A 22390-nucleotide genomic window follows, 5' to 3' on the forward strand; every position below is an offset into this window, starting at 1 on the left:
GACCTCTACGCCACCTTGCCATGCTCTAATATACAGGCAATACTAATGTCAAAGCTTTACACCCGCAAATCCTTTTCTGTGCGGCAACGTTTTTTTGTCTGTAAAGGATATAACGTGGCTTAGGTCTTTATGACACAAACGTTTCCCTTGTGCAGTCTCTCGTTGCTTACGCAGCTGTCTTTTCGAGCGGTAAAATAAAATGACACATAATTCTAACGTGTGTTATCGTTTCAGCCCTTTTGGACGAAATTCGTGCAGACCTTTTGTACGATAGCCGGATTCAGATATGGTGTGTCATATTCTCTTGGTCCGATGCACTGCCAAAAATGATCGGTCGACAAAATGGACAAGAATAACACAGAAGCTCATAGTCCTTGTGCAACGTTTAATTATTTTCAATTGACTTATTCCTATGATCTGTATCACAATTGTTTGGACCTATAGTACTATGAGATCCACGAAGATCAAAGGCATCAGAGGTCAAGAAAAGGACGAAAAAGACCAGAAAATGGTGTCACGTCTGCCACGATTTGATGATATTTGTGAAGACTCTATTTACTATTTACTTTGAATGAATGATATCCTTCTAGTTCAAAGAACGTTCACTTATCACGGAAATCTAATTGGTATGCTTGTAAAATAGCAAATCATGCATCACGTTATGATGTCCTGTCCCGCGTCACGCGGTTAATTTGGTCTCAATCACGAATCACGCTGCTAATTTTGGGGCGATCACGCGTCACACAAAAACCCTTTGCTACCTTCTCGCTGAAAATTTACGATTTTTATTACGATCAGCGGATAGTGTGTGCTCTCGGAGCTCCTCGAAAGTTGCCCGCCACTATTGCGCGATCAGTTTACTTCAAAGTAACCAAGACCTGTTGCTATCAAGTGGCACCATCATGGGCTCGGGGGTGCTTTCCCGGCTATATTAGGCTGCGAAAACTCTGCAGACTGTTTGAAACTCATAGATGTGCGGTATCCGATTGTCGTTTCCGTGACAGGATCAAACTGGTGCCCAGCGCTTAACCTGTATGGGCTAGGAATTGATCCTAGGCTAGAAACGGTTGGACTGCCTAGTCGGGGATGAGAAGGGTGGGGGGGGGGGGGCGAGGGGGAATATATTATCTCCCCTGGAGTACTTCTTCTCGCCAGGGAGCTTTTCTACCCGTCACGTGGAGATTACGATTTTTTATGAGTAGCGAGGAGCCTGGATCGAGTTTCGATTCTTCAGACGCCAGAAGTAACATGGCGAATGGTAATAGTGAAAATGATGCGTGGACAAATTTATCACCTCGCATTATTTTTGTTCGTTTAGGCAAAGATAAATCAAAAGACGCTGTTGAAGATGAACTATTCAAGTGCATTAATCAGGTGCTGGGGGAATCAAATGACAATGGAAGCGTATTGGAGAAGGCTAAAAATTGTATAAGTTTGCCAGATTTTGGCTCGAGTAGAATAATTCAAGTGGCAGTTGGACCGGAGTTTTTGGGATTGCTTTTTAATGATGGACGTGTTTGCAGGGTTAAATGTGTTACAAGAAACCTTGATTCTATAAAGAAATTGCCGAGTTCTCTGGGAAACTCTGAAGAACCACTCTTTCAAGTTCAAAGCGACGAAGCCTTTGCACGACAGCTTCAACACGAATTTTTGAATAATGGAGCGACTAGCGGAACCGTACCCGGCCGATCGCTGGTGTCTGGAACAGCGATGTCTCCGTCATTCCGTGCTTCTGGTAGATCTGGTTTCGGTAATGTTTTTGTAAGTAATCGGACTAAGCCGCGATTTGCGTCTTGGATGCCTAATACAAGTAGTGCGACTACTCAGACTCCAGTCTCTCGCGAATTCCAGACGGGAAAAGAAGAACTAGAAAAATCAAACAATACTAGTTCAACACTTGCGGAAGGAAGTGGGTCAAGTAACCAAGAAACACAGGCAGATACAGCTATGCAAACTTCGAGCTCAATTAAAACTGAAAATCTCAGTAAAGATACTTCCAATGAAGGTGTAGAGTCGTCTTGTGTGACAAAGGCAGGTAGCGAAGCAAAAGCCGAAAATCAGAAACCAAAAGGATCGGATAGTGGAAATCAAAGGCAAGAAAATGCTTTAGACCCTTCTTTATCAGCTGGTTCTAACCCCCGCCGCTCAGTCTCTTCACCAACTCTCCTCCACCGGACAGTCTTTACTACAACCTTTCCCGGAAATACGAGGCAATGGCCCGCTTTTCTGTTACCAGTTACAGGCTCTATGCCAATAATGCCCAGACGCTCAAATCTTCAGCCCCATGTTGTAAGGGCCCAGCTTGCTGAGGCGGGTGCATTTCCCAGGGGACCCACGACTGTTAATATTCAACGACCTGATGAAAGGACTTCCATTGAAAGTAAAACTACAAGCAGCAGCGATGCAGATTTTTGCTATCCTGAAATCGGCGACTTACAATGGCTGGAAGCTGAAAATGTGAGGGAAACTACATCTTTGAGTTTTATTAATAACATTCCTACGCATTCAGATTTGTAAATCATTGACTAAAAAATATTGATTTTAATAAATTGTAAATAATCTTTGTGAATTACAGTGTAAATTAATAACAAACAAACAATACTGGCTTTTTCTCAATACTCAAAACACCAGATCTTAGAATAAAAAAGATCAATAAAAATGATGCTGATTTTTGGTTAAAAATTATTGTGATTTAAAAATAGGAAATTTTTGAAATTTTGTAAAGCACTAATACATGTAGCCAAGTGTTTTCTTGCGGTAAACCTTGCCTTGTTTTGTTTGTTTGTTTTTTACTGGTTTTTCACTTTGCTTTTAATAAAATAACTGGTCTTTGAAAAACTGTTAAATCATGTACAGTACATGTATATAAAATTCTTTAAAGGAAGTATGTGTAATGAGAACTTATGTGATTTTGTTAACAGGGTAAAGAAGTTGTTTTCTCACACATCACCTCAATGCATTCAGAATTTTTACTTGTTGAGAAAGGAACTGGAATCCTTTATCACTGGCCATATGAAAGTGATGTGGCGTGCGACATTGCCATGGAGATCTCGTCCTCCAAAGAACCTACGTACCTTCCATTAGCAAAGCCCCACCCATTAGGAGAGGCATTAGGTCTGGACTGTGAAGAAGTTTGTCTTCTGGCATCATCCAATGTTCGTTGCTCACTCGTTACATCAAGTGGAAAGATTTGCACATTTTATGACAAGCTTCTCAGAGGTGGGTGAGATCCACTGTTTTCAATAGACTGTGGTAATGTATGATGAATGTACAGACTGCTATGTACTGTACATGGACTCATGCTCAGTCATTAGTGTGATCTTTCCATTTATTTTACATTTTGCACGGGTCTGGTTTGTTGTCTTGGAGCGGTGGTGTGTGTACATGCAAAATTGTACATTTTAATTATATAAAAGCACACTATGGAGTTCATTAACATGTTGTTCATGAGACTGATATTCTTTTTTTTTTATGTAGAATCTAACTGTGGAGATCCTCCAGCCCTTATCCAGGAACTCTCTCATCCTGCAATGGCATTCTCTGAACTTCAGGGAGAAAAAATCCAATCACTCAGCTGTAGTGAATTTTTTTCAAGCTTAATGACGCAGTCTGGTAAAATATTCTGGTGGTGAGTTTTGTGTGTGTGCTTTCTGTAACTTCTTAACTAGAGTATAAAGTGCTATTTTGTGGACCACTTGTTCTTTTCATCCCTGACATGGTTTGATATTTCAAGAGTTAGAAACCCTCTGATAAAGTCAGCACACTTTCTTGGTTAAAGTTAAAATTGTGGTGGTACATGTAAATGTTAATTTAACCAAGTTTGTTGTTAACGTAGTGATCAGCTAGTTTATTAGAATCAAGTTGTCAATGCTTCATCCCTTTGGTGAGGTTAGTAGCAATATCAAACACAATAAATAAATAAAAATAAGTATCTTAACTGACCACTCCCTCAATGGGCTTATCAGGGCCAATGGAAACAAATGATGAAACAAATAATGCAAATGAACATATAACATAGTTGAAAATTCCAACTGACATTAGGCAGACGTGGCCAAGGAGTTGAACTAGGGTCTACCAAGAAACAACTCCAGCTTAGTGATCAGAGCGGGACTTAACCATTAACCATTCGGCCATACTGCCTCTGTTGCACTACTGTAAGCTCACATTTTATTTGTAGCATTGTCTCAACAATCTTCATATGCAGTGATATTATTTTTTTTGGTCTCATCTCAAACTTGTAAGGCTCTCTAACAGTTTTGTGCCCTTCAGTGACATTACAAATACAGTTGTACAGATATTAAGAACATTCTTACAGAATATTGTTTCATTGAACTGAAGTTTTCTATAATACCGTGTACTAATCCACTTTTTGTTTCCCTTGCTGTCTTTTTCCTCAATCTTGTTCTTTTCTTCTGCAAGGGTCTTGTCACTTACTCAATACTTATGTGTCTTTTTTCTTTTTCTTTTCTTGATTTTAGGGGACTGTTACCAGCTGAAGAACGCCAAAACTTCAGGCAGAAGTTGAACAAAGCAACCAATGAAGCTAGTAACATTGGTGTCAATGAAAAAGTCCAGCTGCGTCAGCACTTTCCTGGGTTTCCTGGCGCATTAGTCTACAAGTGTTGTAAGATCAGGGGACCAGTTGTAGGACGTCTCATTGGTCACGAGTCACCAGAAGGGCCAAGCACTACTGTGACAAAAATCAGGGTTGAACCGCTGAATAAGAAAATTGACAGTGGTGACAAATCTCTTGGTGAGGCTGGAAAATTAAATGCAGATTTGCCAGTAGAGATCACTCCACGAGGAAAAACTGTTGAAGAAGAATTAATTTCCAGTCACAGTGATGCTGTGAGATCCTCCAGCCCGCACACTAGTGTAAGAAGAAAAGCCCAGAGTATAACTGTGTCAAGTAATGGCTATGAAATTTGGGAAGTCAAGGATGTTGTTTTTCTTGAAAGTGAGAACAAACTGTTGGGTACAGTTGCCGCTATTGATGGTCCTCATGTAATTGTCAAAGTTGCCAGTGTAGTGTCACCATCAGAGTCATCATTACGTGTGTTTAAAGTCTCTGAGCTGGAGTCTGTACTAAGTGACAGTCCGGGAAGTACTGTGACTCAGCAGTTACCAACCAGTTCATTATACAGAGGGTGCATTCAACATTCTCCAAAGTGTATTGTTGGAAGTTCAACCAAATTGGGAAATAAAGAAGTCCATGCTGGTCTTAAGCCTGTTGCCATGACAACCACATCAGCAGGAATTTCTCTCGTTGCCCAACGCTTGTCTGACAGCAAGGCATTTTTCTTGGGACCCGCAATGGACCAAGTTATCGACAGCAGTAAAGTTTACACCTGTAGTAGTGATGTAAATATTTCCTCAAGCAATGACCACGGTTCATGCACAGTGGATGCTGAAGCCATCAGTAGCCGAGAAGCAGCTCTCATACCAACATCTTTGGTACATTCAATGACACACAAGAAGCCAGTCACTGGATCAAAGAGAAGACGAAACAGTGGTGATGACGATGATGATAGTGTTTCAAATAATGCACAGGCGAATTCAGCAAATGAATCATCAACCCCTGATGGTCTTTTTCCATGTAACTTTCATTGTTCCAGTCACAGATTTCCATTACTTCACTCCACCAGTGAATATGACATTGTATTGCTGACTGATGTTAATGGCTGCCTGTATCCGAGGCCTTATGGCACAAAGTTGTCAAACCCAACTGTTGGAGAAATTCCTCCACTGCATAGCTTTGGTCTTGGGACAAGATTAGGCCGAAGTTCTGAAGGGAGTTCTATACCTGAACGAGTATTAGTAGCATTTATAGGTAAGTGGGTCCTGTTGTTCAGAGCACAACTGAGCTAATTTAGGATTACATTTAATTTGAATTTTGCAGTGAGATTTTCTGTTTCCAATATTTATCTTTCAGTTCTGACTTTCAGTTTGACTAGTATTGAACACCTCAATATGTTAGTAATAGCAAACACTTGATTTAATATATGATTTAGATTTGTTGATTAGAAAACAGCCATAAGAAAATACAAAATCATGTTTTCATAACTTGATAGAAACACAGAACTAGCACAAGCTGTTGATGTAATGATGGTGTGAACAAAGAGAATTTTTATTTTGATTATCAAAGTTAACAAGTTGTTTCTTTTTTTTCGTCACGTTGTTTTCTAAAAACATGTTCTCTGTGTTTCTATAGAGTTACAGAAACGCTCATAAAAGTTTGTGAGAACTTGCCTGTGACTTTTGTTCCCACAGCATTTCTCATTCTCCCAAACTTCCACTTGTGTTTCTATAACTTGATAAAAACACAGTACATGTTTTCTATTTCTTAATTAATGCCTCATTATTTTTGGCTTAGTATTAATCTGCTTTCTAACAGCTTGGAAACAGTATAATTTTCTGTCTTTTACTGTGCCATCACTGTGCTTTCTAATATACTGGTCACTTAATTTTTAAACAAATGTATGAGCCTGCAAAGCCCCTAAAAATTCAATAAAGCACAATTTATCATGAATAGTCAGCAATAAATCTGCCAGTAAATAAATTTTGATGTAATATATCAAACACGAAAGACTGCGTTTGACCACATTTTCCAAACATTGAGAAAAGAGCTGAATGTACGATACATTCATGTAGCAGAATATTTTTGACAAACTTCAAGGTGTTTGAAGTAATGCTGAGGGGTAACCTTGCAATGGACTAGTATCCTATCCAGGGGAACTCTTAGTCGCTTCATGCTACGGAAACTGGAGATAAGTGCCGACCTAACGGGCCACTTGGCTTGTATGCAGACTTTACCTTGTCTTTTTTTCGCCAGCATTTCAGGAACAGCATCTTCTGCAAGCTGTGCAATCTGGAATTGTACAAAAGATCAAGGGAGCGCTAAACTGGCTTAAACAGCTGAACAACAGTAAAGATATTGGGAAGGGAAGTAAAAGTGTCACAAAGGGCTCCAAAAAGATGGGCGTCACAGACAGTCATGGTCAGATTTATGAAGAACCAACAGGACATGTGACTGTTATCAGCAAGAGAGTTGCACAGCTACTTCATCAACAATCCACTTCTAACCAGAATGTGTTGCATATTTGCTGCGGCAATCCAACATTTGTTGAAGAGCCAACTGAAATCCAGAATGCTGTGCAGAGCCATGGTAAGGGAACATCTGCATGGATGGTTTCAAAATTCAACTTGATAACTTTAATAGTACAAAAAAATTTTCACTGTTATAGGCTGCAACCATGTTAAATTTGTAGTGACCATGGCATTCAAAAGTCAATTAAGGTGGCTCAAAACAGTTTTCAGTTAGATTTCAATGGGTCGTTATAACCGCTAATTATCACTTGATGCTACAATCATGGTACCAAGAAAATGCCCACTCATTGGTGAACACGCTGTTATCATTTTCGTGACACAATAGGTTACCATAGCAACAGTATGACTTGCTGGAAACTGTTTTGAGCCACCTTAATAGTACATACATGTATATGTACATGTACATTCTTTGCAGCAGGTAAAATGTTTCTCTTTCAAATGATGTGTGACAACTGTGCATGTAGATTGCTCAAAAATCTAAAAAAGCTCAAATGGAATGGCCGGGCTTTCCATCCAGCAACTGTTCTGAAAATTTCAAGCTTTGTAACCAGAAATTTGTAATGCTATTTTCATCTAACTTATCTCTTTCTTCCGTCAATTCACACTTTGCTCTACAAGTACATTCATGTTTACAATAGGGTTCTGCAAGAGGCTTGTTGTGTTAATTAATTTTTAATTAATTCTTTCTATTTATCATGTGTTGTGTTTTCCAGCTGCAGGTCCATCTACAGCTGCAAATCCTGTGAATTCAAATGGTCTCCCAATAGAGGTAGCTGGCTTACACATGCTGGTTAATGATGAAGTGTTTGCAAAAGAGCTTGTGCCAATGGTAAGACCTACACAGTATATGCGATAGAGTACAGTAACATTTAAATGTGATTGTTGTGTTAAGGGAAAAAGCAACATAAAACAAGCAAAGGTTTTAAGCATTGGTTGTGAAGACCTATGAAACAATTTCATTGTACATTTGCGCCCTTGGTATGAATGAACCAAACATTGCATAATTGTCTTGTGCCTGAAGAGAGCAGCCGCATTTCAAACACCTTGAATGCACTTATTGGTAAAATTTGCTTGCATTATTTACAGCTTAAAGAGCGCGATGCTCGTGGAAACACTCCCTTCATGACAGCAGTTCAGTGCCACAACTTTAAGGCTGCAATTTATATTCTGGATTTTGTGGAGAGTAATAAAGGTATTGTACAATCATATGCAATCATATGTAAGATTTCATTTAAAAAAAAACAACAACAGATATTGGTCATAATTCTGACCTTTTATTTGTTTGCTGTTTGTAGACAACATCACTCCAAACTTGCAGTGTTCGATGAGGGACATGATCTATCCTGAGTCGTTTAACGGCATGACACCTCTTCATGCTCTTGCTGTAGCTTGCACGGAGAATCTTCCTCCTAGTGGGCTAGGAAATAGTCTGACAGTGACCAACCTACCATCCAGTTACACTCCAAGGATTCTGTTGAAGCTTTTCCAAGGCAGATATCCATCAGCTTACAGGGCTACAATACCTCCTGCTTCAATGGAGGGCAGAAAGGTGAAGTTTTGTTTGTCACCTTTATTTCTTTTTCCCGGGATAGCACACGACTTGTATTTGGTGTTATTGTGTCGTATATTTAAATAGTTACTGCAAAGTCAAGGAACAGTCACTAAGGAAGCTATGGCGCAATATTTTAAGTCATATTTCTGACCATCAAAAAGACTTTCGAATTAAAACTTAACCTAGTAGTTTTCTTAGGGTAGAAAAACAATTGAAAGAAGTAATCTTACATTTATGTTAAATCAAAAAGACGGATTGCGAACGATAAACTTTAAAAAAATCGGCGAATTTTCCAAGATGCGTCATGTACAATGTGGCTGATCTAATTCCATTTTTGTTCTTAATTTTTTGTATTAGTACTGTCGCAACAAGACACCAAAGCAAAGACTAGTAGAGAAACTTCGGAAAAGTAAGGTGAAGAAGATCCCTAAGAAACCAGCTGAGTCCAAGAGAGGAACCCTGTTAACACCCACTACATCAGGCGGCAATAGCCATCCATGGTCAAGGCGTTATGTTGAAGGAGGAGGGCGAATTCCTGTAGTTGGCAGTCGACGAGAATCACAAACAGGTGAGCTGATGTTTTCTAAGAGCTTTTCTCTTTCACGTGGCTACAGTGTATGTCAGAGTGGGTAGGTACAGTATTCAGAGGCAGTCGCTGTGTAGTAGAACTTATGAGCTCCTGAACTAAAGCATTGTTTCTGTATATTACGTTTTGTCCCCAAGGTATGGTGACATTTTCTGATCCTAAAGAACTCCGGCAAGCCCTGATCGAGATGGATCATCACATGGTATCTAGTGAGATGACAGCGCCTGAAGGAGGACTTGCCAGTCTAGTACAGCATGTTCTGCATGTTAAACTCACTGAGGTTAGTACATTGGAATGTCAACATTTACCACTGATTGACCTGAACAACTCAGTCCTATTTTTCTCTGAAAGTGTTAAGCAAGAGGCATGAAAGAAACTGTATTACAGTGTTTATTATTTGTTTTAGCCCGTGTAGCTAGCGGACTTTTGGCGATGTATAAAACTACAGTACATGTACCTTTGAGCGTTACTATTGTTACCTCATGTAAAACCACCAAACAGGACCGACGAACTTCAAATATTTTGAAGATGCGCCACACTCGCCATACATGTACATGTGCATCTTTTACAATCAAGGCCGCCTTTTGTGATCAAATTTCTTTTTGTTGGAAATGAGTAGTTTTGCGCTGGGGTGGGTCAGAAACATGAAATAACACAAGACATACTGTTTACGTAAAGTATTATTTTCAGGGTTAATTATGGAGTTGACAAATAGTCTTAGGCCCGTCCACAATACGCCGGAGGAATTCGAAAACGGAGGTTTCACTTTGAAAACGCATCAAATGTTTTCCTTCCGCGTTACTCCGGAAGAATTTAAAAACGCAACAATCACCGGTCATTTTGGATTGGTGTTTGAGGAAAACTCGGCTGGGAAATCACATGATTATCGTGACGTCACCGTGGTGTGGACGGTTGGCCTTACCGTAGAAATAAAGCTGCGTTTTCAAATTACTCCCCCGTAGTTTTGACGGGGCCTCAGTGTATAAATGCATGAACCTTGAGTGTGAAAATGTGAATAATTTATAATGCTCATTTCTTGTGATACATCGTCAATACAAGTTGGCTGACTTGTTTTAGAAGGTCCTAGGCGTGCATTTATGATAGTGGTATTACATTAGAGATGATGTTGTGAATTATCCAGGTGGAAAATGACGAGACAGAGAGAACAGAAATGGAGGTGGGTGTCCGAGGAGGCGTGTATAATGTGTCCAATGTTGAAGGAATGGCCAAGATAATACCCAAGACACTGTGCTTTACTGATCATCCTACGCAAGACAAAATAGTGGTGAGTGGAAACAATTCCTGCTTAAACGAGCTACTTCACGGTTTGCGCATCGTTAAAAGTTTAGCCTAAATTTTTCAAGTTTGTCGTTTGCAATCCGTTTTAATCTTCCCCATCCTTAACCATCCTTGTTTCTGTATGGTTTCTTATTATCCCTTATGTGTTTTTCTATGGTGTTTTTAGTGAACCACTATTTCAGGTTTCCTTCGATTTAAAGTTAATTTTGTTCATGGCCAAAATAACTCAAAACACCGTGACTGAACTCTTGAGCTAACACTGGGAATCGATGCAGACTGATGTAAACACCTATTATGAAAGTACCTTGTTCTTGATTTTAACATCATTAAGCCAGTGGGAGTTGTTTTGTACTAATTACGAGCGAGACCTAACCGATGTAATTATGTGTTCTTTAGGATGCCGAAGATAAGCTTATCGGCCAATTGTTTTCTCGTCTTTTGTCCTATTCAGAGGTGAGTGATTGGAATTCTATTTTCTTGAACAGGAAAATATGCAATATTTATTGTCGAAAACGTTAGGATGCTCGTGTGTTAACATTTCAGTCTCAAGTCCAAAATGTTGATAGAGATTTTAAATTCTCATGTAGAACTTCCTGAGAATTAATTTTGGTGCCATATGGCTACTTAAATTGAACCTTATCTGATGATTCCCGTAATTCTCATCAACTGTCAGCTGGGCTAACTATCAATATTGTATAGAGATATCAGATGTCGATCATGTTTTTCAGATTGCTACCGCCAGAAACAAGGAAGGCGACACATCTTTGGCATTCCTGGTCAATAATTCTCGATGGATTAAACTGAACGCCAGCCAGAAGCTGCGACTCACCAAATACGGGAACCTTTTGTTTGGACAAGACTCCACATTTACTGTCAAACGGGAGCTTGGACTTCAGCCAGAAACCTCCAGACCTGCCGAGAACGGTGAAATAATGGCTGAGATCAATATAACAGGTGTGACAGATGCCTCCATGCTGGAGAGTAATCTTCTAGCTCAACTCGACGACATCTCCAGCAGCTTTCGAAGCATTGTAGATACACTGACAGCACTGGAGAGGAGATGTTCACCAGAAGATGCACAGCAGCAGAGCGTGCAAGCAGATTCTGATGAGACAGCAAAGCCAGTAGACAATGAAGCTTCCCCCAGTGGGAATGACCCAACAGCTGCAGGAGCCACGGACAGTCCAGCGCCTGATTTGATGAGTTTCCCACCAACTGTAGCAAGTGTCCCTGATGATCTATCCAGTGAGAGTTTTCCTGTTTTGATACAACTTACACACAGCTGGCCCTCTGTCGCGTCAACTGTTCTGGGGTACTACCCTATGGGTACTTCTGCTGGGGGCTCAGACGTGGACATGTCCGAGGAGCAAAAGGGTTCTGGTGGTTCACTCCAGAAAGGTCCGTCACGATCTGGTCCAATAGAGTCTTGCTCCCTGGATTCGTTTGTCTTTGAATTGCTTTCTCATGCTGACGAAGCTGTCTTGGTGAGTTTTGTGGAGACTATTATCACTGAAATGAACAAGCATCCTCAACTCCTGACACTGGACGCGGCTCATCGGATTAGTGAGCTACACATCCCTCCAACCGCCAGGGATGTTGCTATGATGGTTGGAATCAAGTTTCTGAGGTCTGTCATCCGACAGTTAGCTGTACACCTCAGCAGGTCTGGCTTATCCTATGTTGACCTTCGAACCCGCCTCGGGTCCAGTCCTTCAGCGTCCAATGTCCGAAACGTTCAGAGTGACAATGTGGAGTTCAAGAGGAAAGTCAGGTGAGACAAGAGATGCCCGGCCCCCTGACGTACAAACGTCTGTGAACTTGTCAATTACTAGTAAATGTACCTTTTTAGCGGGTTTCAATCCGTTTCTTTTTAAACTTAACACGTTGATAAACTGAAACCAACCTTTTCACATGCGTTCTGTATCGTGGTACGTTACCCATCTTTGTTATATGGTTTTTGTTTGTAGCCGATATAACGCGCACTCTGATCGGCTAATTTTAGGGTATTGTTCCACGGTCCGATTTTGGGCCAGCAAAAACAAACCACAAAACCATGGAATAAACAACTTTCTGACCTCGAACGTTCGGTCTTTACGGGAAAATATAGACCTCGCTATCGCTCGGTCAATACGGCAAGGTCTCGGTTTGAGATTTTCCCGTAAAGACCTCACTCTCGGTTAATAAGTGGTTATTCCTGTGCAAACAACTTGTAATGACCATAACCTTCGTTTCACAGAGAACTTGACACACGACCGCGATGGTGAATTTTTAAGTAAGCTGAGTTTCAGGTTGTCGGTGCTCTGACATTCCTTTCATTGTTAGTTTTATGTTAGCCAATGATTACACCGTAGCTAAGTTGACTCTTTGGGACATTTCCATAGAGCAAATAGCTTCAACGTGTACTTCTTTTCTCAATGTAACCACGCACAATTGTTTGTCCTTGTAGAATGATTTTGCGCTCATTTTCATGGCTGGCTGTGCATGAGTTGATCCAAGCCGCGGAGGCTTCCGTTGTTCCCGTCAGGGAAGGTGTGGCTAAGCCTCAAGCCCGCTCCACAGGCTCCTCAGTCAGTAACAGCATACCCAACCCTAATGGAGGATTCCCGGGTGCTAGGTTCCGGTTTAGACCAGGTAAATGTTTACTCTGTTAATCAGTACAGTGGAAATCAGTACAGTGGAAATCAGTACAGTGGAAATCAGTTCGGTGTAAAACTAAAACTAAACTTAAATGATATCTTAAACCGTTTACAGTTGTCATAAAGCTAAACTCAAAGCAAATAACACAAAAAATAACCCGTGTGCTTGATGAGACATGCAGACACATGCATGATTGGTTTGCGTGAACACAGATACCAGTCCTTTCTTAGTTACAGTCGTCTCTTGTTTTGTTACAAATGAATGAAAGTGAGCCACGCGTAAGTAAATCGAATTTGTCAAATATCGTTAAGTTTGCTCTTTTAGTTTTCTCAGCTTTTTAATACTGTAACTTGCATGAAATACGGAGTTGTTGTTGTGCAAACTTCGCCATAGTGTCATTTTACAAATCTTAAAATCTGATTATTTTATGATGGGCAGGAATTCGTGTCAGTGGTCCTCATGACCCTTCTGGCAGGGCGCAGGGTCCCCCGCTTAGGACAGCTCAGAGGTAAGGAGAGTGAGAAATTCATTGTCATGCCTTGTGATTTGAATACAACATATTATACATTAAAAGCTCGCGTTTAAGAACCTAAAATTTAAGAACCTGATAGGCTAAAATTTCCCAGTTTTAAAGCAACCTCCACATAAGAACCATTCTAGGCTAAAATCTCAATACAGGTTTTTATTTCCAAAATATAGGTTTTTTGAAATATAATACAGTACATCACAAGCGATACAGAAAAAGTTAACAAAAACTAGGCAGAGCACTGGCAGTGTTATAAGACCACAATATCACTGTACTATGAATGATTCAATATGAAGGCCACACTTATGAGTACAAGTTGGTTTTTAAGCAAAAATTAAGAACCTGATGATTAAGAACCTAGGTAGCCTAATTTCACAGTAAACACCATTTATATAAGAACCTATGGAGGCTAACTTGAAAAAACCTAGGTTCTTATACGCGGTTTTTACTGCGTAACTGTTGTCGCATCGAAAAGACGAATGAAAATCCTGTCGTTCATTTGTTTAACTGTCGTCTTCTGTTTTGTCGTCCATACTCAAGTTCCTTGCATGTTGTTTTTCTCTTTATCCACCAGGATTCAACAGAACAGGTCCACTGAAAATTCTTCATCGTGCCGTGGAATCAGATTAGCAAACATTGTTGAAGGTTCTTCCGGGACCTCCAACAAGAAACCTTCTCCGAGCCCCTTTAGGGCCTCTCCGTTTGAGCTTTCAAGAGGCCTTAACAAAAAGAGCTCTCTATTGGACAGCGACAGTGATTCCGATGACGACGCAGATCATATTGGAGCTTTAAGCGGCGAGGGTGACAGCGATATGGAACTTGACGAACCAGATCGGCGGTCCGTATCCATGGCGACAGGAATTACCCATGATCACCCTTACGCGTGGGCTTTGGATGGACGCGTTGCTAGTTTAAATGAAGGAAACGGCATGCCTGGACATATTCATGTAAGGCTCAACAAACCAAACCATACTTCGAGAATATTAACGGGCAGACCCAAGAATCCCTTACACGGGCCCCTGTCCCTTGTCATATGTGACAATTTACCCATTGTTTATTGCGAACTTGTGGATTTAGGTGCCAGTGTTAATAGGCGAGTAGCAAATTAGATGTAACATTTGGTTGGCGTCTAATTTTGTATAGGTTGCTTCTTTTTCTCGTCAGGTTCGTCACGAGATAGGTCCGTTCCCCGGTGCTATCCCTGTGATTTAGGTACTAGCGGTGGGATTACTACTGATACCCGTGGGGCGTGTTTCCTTTTCGTCGGATTCCCCGGTAGTGTACGGTATACTAATGAACTAAACGTTCTTTGGTTATAGCTTCCACAGTTGGCGACTAGCGTGATTTCCCCGCCCAGCGTTCACACTGGAAACTGTTACTTGACTCGCATGTTCTCACGCCTTGTCAAGGAAACATTGGACCTGATGACCACACTCTCCCAGGACACTGTAGCCTCGCCACAACAGGGTGCGGTCAGTGAAGGCATCTTACCCGCTCTGTCGATAGCACAAGAAGAGTGCCAGTCGATTCAGAACTCTGTCATGTCCAACTTGGAGAAGTCATGGGCGTGGCTGGCGGGGGTGCTGGATGTGGTTGAAGGGCAACTTAGAATGGGGAAAAATTTTGATACCAAGGTAGCCTCTAATTTTCTTATTTAGTATTTCAATAATATCGATCGCATTTTATACTAATTGTCTTAATTGCTCTTGTAGCATTAATCATGCTAACCATTGTACTAAGCTAATTATACTAACCGATGTAAATTTGTGCAATATCAATGCTGTGATCAAAAAAGTTGAATCTTTTTGTTGCTTTTCAGCGGTACCTTGCCTCACTCCAGCGCCCTGAAGACACGGAATTAGCCATGCTGACAAGGACTGTGTCAACTATCCCCGGGGCCTCCCCTGAGGAGTATCTAATGTTTCTTTTGAGAGCTCATAACAACGAGCATAAGGATTCACTTCCTGTTGTTGATATGCTGTGGTGAGTGGTTTGATTCACTTCCTGTTGTTGATATGCTGTGGTGAGTGGTGTGATTCACTTCCTGTTGTTGATATGCTGTGGTGAGTGGTTTTGGGAATCAGATATTTTGTTAAAACTTCGCGATCAGTTTTGTGTTGCCAGATTGATTGCCTGAACAGGCATTCGTGTAACTCGCGAGTATGACTAAAATTGTCCAGTCGGCATGCCGGCAGGTCAAGCAAGGCGTCCCGAAAGCCTGAGTCTTCGGTCGATCACTTAAGACTTTAATGATCTGGTTACATTTTTTCCGTACTTTACCAGAATTCCTCTTCACCATGTGACTCAAATTGTATTCCTTGTAGTTATGAACATGCTGTGTATGTCCTGGATGCCTTTATTTACTCCATGACGCACTGGCCTCGCGCTGGAGTAAGCTTCGACCGCAGTATCTCTGTGTCGAGTCACGATGGAGACGATTCTGGACCCAGTTCCTCTCAGCCTTCGCAGCACGAAGATGCCTCAGGCCTAGAAACTAGGCCTTCCCCCAACACGGAGACCAAGCGGCGACGGAGGCACAGCTACGAGCGAGAAGCCATCTTGAAGTTCTTTGGAATGGATGTGATACACGCGGACAGGGAGAAGTTTCTAAGCAGTCTGCAGGATACACTACAGCAGAAATTCCCCAAGGTCCCTAAAGCATCGTGGGAAGTGTTTACACATAACGTGACAATGGCTCGTCAGAAATCAAGTGACGACACAAAGATGGCGTCACAGAGGGAGACTGATGAGGAGTCTGGGCTGCCGACCACGTTTAGTGCGATGGGCATGTAAGTAATTATAATGAACTTATCAGTTCTATACGGATTGTGAGAGTGTTCACACCTGCTTGTATCCTAAGCTGATAACATAAAAGCTGTTGCTTATTTTATCGCTTTTTCTTGTAGACATACCTACACCACTCCCCTAGTACTGAATTGGTCACCTGATCAAGTGATAGGCAGATGGAAAATTTCTGTGGATCTGTTTTCCCGCCTTTTTCTGGCGGATGGCCCTGGGGCCGAGAGAGACAGTTTCCTAGCAGCACGTGCTGGTGTGGCGGGAAGGTTGGCCAGGTACGCATGCGCGTTTGGTTCCGCACGAGTTGGACGGCAGTGTATGCTTATATAGCCGCTATTGAGTGGTTAAAAATAAATAACAAGCTACTGTAATTTTCGTGTTCTTTTATGTTCAGGTTCCGTCGCGCTGCTTCTTATCTTCGTGAATCCATCACAAGCGAATCTCAGCAGCTTGGTGTTTATGGAGGACTGGGCGGGAGAGTCGGTACCACTCTCTCACTGTCAATCAAGAGGCAGAAGATCCAGGAAAACACTCTGAGAATACTTGGAGAGGTAATGTTCATGGCGCAACACAAGAGGTCTACCAAAGATTTTTACACAACAATTTTGGGCGAGTTTATTGGAAATAGTTTCCCTTACCAGCTGCCATTCTGTGAAGCACTTCTGTTGTCAGTTGTTCTGCTATTATTCACTTGTAAAACAAAAACTTAAGGTCGCAAGTTCTTAGTTCTGATATTACCAGGGACTCGCTGAAGATAGCCTTTTTTGTCATTCGTGTGACAAATCGTGTTTGTAGATATCTTTAGATTGGCCTTAAAATGAATCCTAATTTCCTCCTCCGAACCTATCTTGCAGATGTCCACATTTCACTATAGCAACCTACGAGTCAAATTCGAGGGAGAGGAGGGGTCTGGGCCTGGAGTGAACCGAGGATTTTTCGCTGCAGTGGCGAATGCATTGAAAACGGATGAAAAGGTTAAGTACGACACTTTATGCCACTTTAAATTAAGGATTGTGCACAAACATCAAAGGTATCATCAAAGTTATCAAAGGTAGTCCGCAAATCGCACAACGCTCTTGTGACTACCGTGACTGATGACGTCACCGTGGCTGACGACTTAACCGTGGCTGATGACGTCACCCTGACATGCCATAGGAACCGTGATTGATGAACTGCTGAAACTAGGACTATTCACCTTTAATTGGTCATTGTTACCTTTACTTTATAGACACACAGAAAACTTGAGCTGAAGTCGAACGATTGACGAGAGGAAGGAAAATGTTTATTGCGTTGTGTTATTTGCATTGTTTCTCAGCTAAGGCAGTTAACTTAACAGTGTCATCTGATTTGCAGTTGCCAATGGAAACCACAACTCTACTCCACGAACCAGGCAAGTTACCAGAGCAGAGTGGCTTCTATGCGCCTAAACCATTTGCCTATTCAGAGAAATCCCCGCAGGAAAATCACACTAAGGTAACTATCTTCGATCTTGATGAGTTAATAACTGAAGGGAGCGCTGTGAGAAAGAAACTCTCCAGTTTCGGTAAAGCGAAAAAGAAAAACATCACAACTTTATACAGGAAACAAACTCTTTGTTGCAAAGTCTCGGAGTAGTTCTTAAAGAGTTTTCGATTCTTGCCAGTCAATCACACGTTAGTACAAATCCCTGTGAACACTCTGAAAATTGTCACGCCCGCGTGACGTTACAGAACATGTCCATAAGCGTTGCTCCCTAGCAACTTCTCTGAAGGTTCCGTTCGTATTGTCCGTCTTATTTGGCCATGTTTTCATGTTTGTTTCAGACTAATCGCCTGAAGATGTTCACAGCCATTGGACGATTCATTGGTTTGAGTCTTTGGTTCAGCAACACTGTTCCACTAAACTTCAGTCGCCACGTGGTCAAATTCCTATTGGAAAGGTAATTTTCTCTAGAGCACTTTCTGCATTGCTTATCAAATGAACAATCTTCATTTAACTTCTCGCATTCGGTGATAGTCATTATGCCTCTTCGCTATCACGAGTATTGATCTGAGGTGATAACAGAAGCGTCATTTAACTGTTTAGTTTGTATTTGGTCCTGTGGTAGAGGTCCTCGTCGTGATTGTTATTTCCCAGTGATACGTTTAAATTTCGTTTGGTATCTACAAACATGGTTGATCATCGCAGTTATACACTCACCTTAAGCAGTTGTGAAATTAAAACCTGAAAAAATTCAGGCGACCTCCGCGATGTCGATGCAGTACTCTACCAACTGAGCTATCAAGCCAACTGGGAGCTGGTCATATTGTGAGTTGGTAATATACCCGTAGATAGTGAAGAATGCAAGTGAATATATTCACTTGGTTCAGTATGGTATCTGTCAGATAACGTTGTTGGCAAAGTAATTTTTTACATTTTTTCATCATGATGATTGTTGTTTCGTTTTATTCAGGGATGTCACGTGGGAAGACCTTGCGTTTTTCAATGCTGACTTGTTTGAGGGTCTCAGTCGTATGGTTCTTGACAGTCATCACCCAATGATGACGTCAGAGCGCTTTCAGGCCACGTACTGCTGTCATTTTGAGGTGAATTTTTCAAGTTAGAATTTTCTCTTCATTTTTATGATTGATCATTTCTTAAATGTTCTTTTTGCCGAATGAGGCATGTGAAGAAAATGTCCTATTATCGATCATGTTATTTATTCTCATAACATGTCTACTTGACGATTGATATTGGTATTGTAAGGAGATGTCAGATGTTGGTCAGTTTTTGGAATTAAAGGTCGTCGATTGAAGGGCTTCAGAGCTATGCGATGCCTGCTTAGTTGCATGCGAGAGGTAGAAAGAATTTTTCTTACAAATCTAGACAATAATTTGCCTTTCACTTTCTGCCATCAGACCTCGGTCGGCGGTACTACAGAAGAACTGGTTCCAGGAGGCTCGCATATTCCTGTGACGCCTGAAAACATCTACAAATACGTCAGGTAATAATAATGTTTATTGTCCAACTGCAGCGATTACTGTCCAAATAACAGTACAAATATACAGCGATATTGTACAGTAGAAAACCTGTTTGGCGTATTTGTACAGTAGAAAACCTGTTTGCCGTACAGGTCGGCGCGCCCACGCAAAACTGTCACACTCTCCCTCTTTCATTGATAAATTTACTGACTACAGCTGTTGGATAATAAATCTCTTATTAGATGTTTGGTGTTAGATGTTTTGGTGTTTCGTTGTTTGTATTTTGACTCGTAAAAATATACAACGATACTACACACCAAAACATCTAATAAGATATACGTATTTTAATGTTACTGTGTATTTATTGACCTAGTGGAAAGGCTGCAGGGGTAAAATATTTCAAATGAATAATCTTTTAACTCCGCTGGCTAGCACAGCCTGCTGTCATATCGTATCGGTATTTAGTAAAATATTTTCACTGCGCTATGCAGTGAGAATAAGTTGTAAGCTAGTACATGTGGTTAGTGTCTTGCTCATGACCAGGGGCCCGTTTTTCGAAGGTCCCGAAAAGTTTTCGCACCCGGAAAGTCGTAGCAAACTCTCAAACCTTCTGATTACAGAGCTTTGTTATTCACGTATTTTTAATATGAACAGAGGTTCTCTTCATACAAGAAGTTTCAGGCGTATGCACCTCTCTGTTTTCAGAAAAAGATCAACTAAAAATGGCTTTGCGGACCCGAAAAGTTTCTGGACCTTTCGAGAAACAGGCCCCAGGTCAATGCAATGACGAGACATTTACTCTCACAATGTCTGTCTCCTCCCAAGAGCGTACCTGAATATGGTGCGGGTAACCCTGAAGGCGTGTATAGCTCTCGTGTAAACAAGGAAGATTTGTGAAATAGAACTGATGCAAGTTTTTCATTATTGTTATTTTTTGCAGGTTATATGCCACTAAAGTAATGATCGGCTGTGTTGAGAGTGAGCTGCGAGCAATGAGAAACGGACTGCATGACGTCATCCCATCAGAACTCTTGTCGTCTCTAACACCAGAGGTGAGCCGTCGGTCATATTTTCAGCAGTGCGACCATAGTCAATATTGACATGGTGGTAACTGCATGAAATGTAGCATATATGTATGTCCTATCAGAGAGAAGATACTTGACCGTTGTACTTGTGATGAGGGTTGTTCTGTGAAAGTCACGCAACTTTCTTTTCTCTATCTTCACATGTTGTTTAGGATTTTCAGTTGTTGCTGTCAGGTGGTACAACAGATGTGGACATAAACCGTCTTCGTTCCGTCATCACATTCAGCAACAGTAATGGCTGTTCAACTGATATACTCGACAGATTCAAACGGTAAGTGACAACTTGCTTTCAAGCTTAATAATTCCTCGACTTTTGGATTGGTAACAACTTCCTGCATGTGTCGTCACACGTTGCATTTTCAGCTGACCATTCTCCTGCAAACTGCTGCCTTAGCTTGAGTTGGATAGCTATAGAACCCTTTTTAAGGCGTTCACCTACTTTGATTTCAAGTTTACCTTCATCTTTGTTGTGTTGGCTTTACCAGGTGGTTCTGGTCCATTGTACAGAAGATGACTCCTCTTCAAAGACAGCAGTTGTTGTACTTCTGTACAGGAAGTGCAGTGCTTCCAGCATTGTCCGACAGAAGGGATCCTGACCAAGGTACCATTCAGTAATTCATGGTTTGTCTATGAGCGAAAAGAGCTGTTGAGTTTCTCTGGTTAAGCCTTCAGTCTCTGTCAGTGGTTGCTAAGTAATCAGTGTTGTGTAGGGTTTTGTCGGCTGTCGCCGCACTTGCAGACGTGACAAAGTTCCCGTATGTCCGCTAGTTCTCGAGAACTCTCATACCTTGAAGCATGTCGTCATCAGCAAATGTCACATTGCCACGAGATACCGACGTAATTCCAGGCTCGATAAGATCTCTGAAATCAAGTTCTAGTGGAAGCGAGACTGTGAATAGAGGTCACACTAGTTGTTGAAATTAGACCAGGAAAAAAAGCCCACTTGTTTGATACAAAAACAATAATGACAATTCTTTTTCTCTTTTGTTTTCCAGACCTCAATATCACTGTGGACGTTATCAGTGGAAATACCAAAGCGTTACCCATGGCAACCACGTGCGGTCAGCGGATGAGCATTCCGTTGTACCCATCAAAGAAAATCCTGAAGAGAAAGCTCCTCCAAGCCATTCAGTGCCAGGGATACGGCTTAGGCTGAAAGATAAACGCACTAGCCCCACGTTACTGGATCACAAGCGATATTTTCACTTGAGTAACGAGATGGTTATAATTTAGTAGTAATTTGTAGAGACATTGTCTTGAGAACTTGTCACGAGATTCACACGCGTTCATCACGTGCACAGGAGATGCTGGCCTTTATGAAAGCCAATGAAAAGCCCCCAAAATAGCCTGCTCATTGAACGAAATCAGTTTGACGCGTGCCCACTTGGCAAGCACGTGTTTTATTTACGAAGAAGACGAGGATGTTTGGCGAATGTGTTAAGTCGTTTTCTGTGATGAACACCTTTAACTGATCCGTCGAGGTTAATTGGTGCAGTTTGCACTGAACTATTCAAGTAGACCGTTCAGTGTTACTTTAGAGATGAAAATTCGCAAGGAGCCTTGAAGTCAGCGACTGAAAGAAATAGTCAAACAACTACCTGTTTTGAAATCAAGAAATCCGACGTATTTAATTTCAGTTATTGACAACGTAGAAAGAATACGCAAACCTCGCTTTTAGAACCTAATAGCTTGTTTTAATGTCTTGGTCGTACAGAGGCCATCCAGAAATGTTCTTCAGGACCAAGTTAGTGAAGCGGTCTTGCTATTTTCTGGTAAATCAGAAGTTTTGATGTTTAAAATAAGTAGTTTAGTAATAAACAAGATTGAAAAGAAACAAGACTGGAATGCATGAAGCAGCAC

The 22390-nt window shown here is 41.3% G+C and overlaps 1 protein-coding gene across 1 annotated transcript; it reads left to right on the forward strand.

The window, feature by feature from the left end:
• Positions 1-1179: 1179 nt before the first annotated feature.
• On the forward strand, positions 1180-22367 carry LOC145489951 (uncharacterized). Its single transcript, XM_081469043.1, has 30 exons — positions 1180-2457; positions 2922-3219; positions 3478-3628; positions 4479-5830; positions 6833-7165; positions 7821-7936; positions 8194-8299; positions 8403-8656; positions 9017-9227; positions 9383-9525; positions 10387-10530; positions 10941-10997; positions 11273-12315; positions 12991-13175; positions 13620-13689; positions 14282-14654; positions 15027-15341; positions 15527-15690; positions 16032-16496; positions 16614-16781; positions 16901-17057; positions 17361-17480; positions 17860-17979; positions 18309-18424; positions 18938-19070; positions 19383-19468; positions 20386-20497; positions 20683-20801; positions 21016-21131; positions 21526-22367. The coding sequence occupies exons 1-30, from the start codon at positions 1195-1197 to the stop codon at positions 21684-21686; spliced, it is 8451 nt and encodes a 2816-aa protein (XP_081325169.1). The 5' UTR covers positions 1180-1194; the 3' UTR covers positions 21687-22367.
• The last annotated feature ends 23 nt before the right edge of the window (positions 22368-22390 follow it).

This window comes from Orbicella franksi, chromosome 6 (assembly GCF_964199315.1).
Source record: "Orbicella franksi chromosome 6, jaOrbFran1.1, whole genome shotgun sequence".
NCBI lineage: Eukaryota > Metazoa > Cnidaria > Anthozoa > Scleractinia > Merulinidae > Orbicella > Orbicella franksi.